Source organism: Emiliania huxleyi, assembly GCF_000372725.1.
Source record: "Emiliania huxleyi CCMP1516 chromosome Unknown EMIHUscaffold_218, whole genome shotgun sequence".
NCBI classification, from domain to species: domain Eukaryota; phylum Haptophyta; order Isochrysidales; family Noelaerhabdaceae; genus Emiliania; species Emiliania huxleyi.
Window position 1 is genome coordinate 96,437 of NW_005200434.1, and position 2,229 is coordinate 98,665.

A 2,229-nucleotide genomic window follows, 5' to 3' on the forward strand; every position below is an offset into this window, starting at 1 on the left:
TGTAAAACTTACTACAGCTGTCTTCGCCATCGGCGCAGCGGGGGTCGAGGGACATCCCACACCACACGCCTACAATCGGCCCTGGGGGGGGGGAGGGGAGAGCCTGCTGCTCGGCCTCGGCGACGGTGTCGACCACAAAGATCTCGCTGAAGGTGTCGACGCGCTCCTCCATCGCGCGGTTGAGCGCCTCCGCCTTCTTGGCGAACACGAGCCGCATCTCGTCCATCTTTTGCTGGTGCGCGTACTCCTCGCGCAGCCGCTGCTCCGACTCGGTGCCGAGCGCCTCGAGGTCCTTGATGCGCTCCTGCCGTGCGAAAAGCAGCGCTCGGTCGGTCGGAGGGTGTGAACAGCGCTCGGTCGGAGGGTGTGAACAGCGCTCGGTCGGAGGGTGTGAACAGCGCTCGGTCGGAGGGTGTGAAGAGGCGCCGCTCTCCCCCGCCGCTCTCTCTCTCGGCTGTGTGCTCCTTGCCTGGGGTGCGGCTCGCCAGGCGAGATATGGGGGAGGTATAGCCGAGATAGTGCGCGATATGGGGGAGGTATAGCCAAGATGGGGGGGGGGGAGAGATGGGGAGAGACAGGCGCTCCTTGATGACGGACGTGCGGTTCGTCAGCGAGAACTGGCGCATCGGGGGGCAGCCGAGCTCGCCGATCTTTGCGAGCAGCTTGTCGAGCTCCGGCACGGTCGCTTGCCTGCGAGAGGTGGGGAGAGATGGGGAGAGATGGGGAGAGATGGGGAGAGGTGGGGAGAGATGGGGAGAGATGGGGAGAGGTGGGGAGAGGTGGGGAGAGATGGGGAGAGATGGGGAGAGGTGGGGAGAGGTGGGGAGAGATGGGGAGAGATGGGGAGAGGTGGGGAGAGATGGGGAGAGATGGGGAGAGATGGGGAGAGATGGGGATGGGGAGAGGTGGGGAGAGGTGGGGAGAGATGGGGAGAGATGGGCAGAGATGGGCAGCCTGCGAAGTGGGTACGCCAGCCTCAGGGCGGGGGGTGTGCGGTGTTGTGCAGCGTGTCCTCAGAGCGGCGCGTGGCTAACGGGGGGTGCGAACACTGCAGCGGAGTAAGTACGGTCGAGTACAGTTTGCGTGCGTGTCTCTCTCGAGGGCGGGCTTGGAGACCAGACGGCGTCTCTAGCGTCTGGGCCCGAGATACGGGGAGATACGGGGGGAGAGGGAGGGGGAGATCTTCCGCGTCTAGGCGCCGTGCTGCCAGGTGCGGGGAGAGACGGGGGGGAGAGAGGGGGAGATCTTCCGCGTCTAGGCGGTGCGTGCTGCCAGGTGCGGGGAGAGACGGGGGGGAGAGAGGGGGAGATCTTCCGCGTCTAGGCGGTGCGTGCCTCCCACTCAGCTCCTCATTGTGCGCCGTTAGCATGTTGAGCTTGGCCTGCGCGAGAGATGGGGGAGATCGAGCCGAGATAGGGGGAGGTCTAGCGAGAGATGGGGGAGATCGAGCCGAGATAGGGGGAGGTCTAGCAGCATGTGGAGCGCCGGCTGCACGTCGGCGTCCGACTCGCTCAACACCCGAGATTCCCCGAGATTCCCCGAGATTCCCCGAGATTCCCCGAGAGTACCTGCACGTCGGCGACCGACTCGCTCGGGCCGTCGTGCAGTGGCACCACCTCGCCGGAAGAGCAGGCAGGGCGGTCAATGGATGCATCAGTCATTGTGAGAGGACGCGTCTGTGCGAGAGGGGAAGGGAAGGGAGGGCCCTCGCGTGCAGCGGCACCTTGACGCCCTTCGAGGCGCGCTCTCCCCCCCCTCTCTCCCCCTCTCTCGGCCACCCCTCCCCCTCTCTCGGCACCTTGACGCCCTTCGAGGCGCGCTGCCCCTTCGGCGTCGGCGGCGAGGCGACCTACCACTCACTCATGGAAGAGGTGTACTCCCCTAGTCCGCCGTCCGCTCGCCCCCCTCAACCCGTCGGCGGATATGGGGGAGATAGGGGGAGATAGGGGGAGATAGGGGGAGATAGGGGGAGATAGGGGGAGATAGGGGGAGATAGGGGGAGATGCTTGTCGACTGGCAGCCGCAGGTCCTCGAGATATGGGGGAGATAGGGGGAGATAGGGGGAGGGGCGCGACCTTCTCCAGCGCCTTCATGTCCACCATAGTCGGCTTGGCGCCCTCCCCGTCGGCCTCTGGCGAGGCGGCGCGGTTGCCTGCGGGGACGGGGGGGGGTCTGGATTCGGTACTGGTGGGTAGGGGGGAACTGGATTAGGGGCTAGCCTACGCCGAT

The 2,229-nt window shown here is 66.2% G+C and overlaps 1 protein-coding gene across 1 annotated transcript in view; it reads right to left on the bottom strand.

The window, feature by feature from the left end:
* Positions 1–2,153, bottom strand: part of EMIHUDRAFT_457104 (hypothetical protein) — a 5,114-nt gene extending 2,961 nt beyond the window's left edge. The window contains exons 1-6 of the mRNA XM_005780308.1: positions 2,076–2,153; positions 1,799–1,849; positions 1,569–1,616; positions 1,335–1,381; positions 585–690; positions 104–304 (exon numbers count right to left, since the gene is read on the bottom strand). Coding sequence (XP_005780365.1) covers positions 104–304; positions 585–690; positions 1,335–1,381; positions 1,569–1,616; positions 1,799–1,849; positions 2,076–2,102 — 480 coding nt within the window. The 5' untranslated portion in view covers positions 2,103–2,153. The remainder of the gene's footprint in view (positions 1–103; positions 305–584; positions 691–1,334; positions 1,382–1,568; positions 1,617–1,798; positions 1,850–2,075) is intronic.
* Positions 2,154–2,229: the final 76 nt, after the last annotated feature.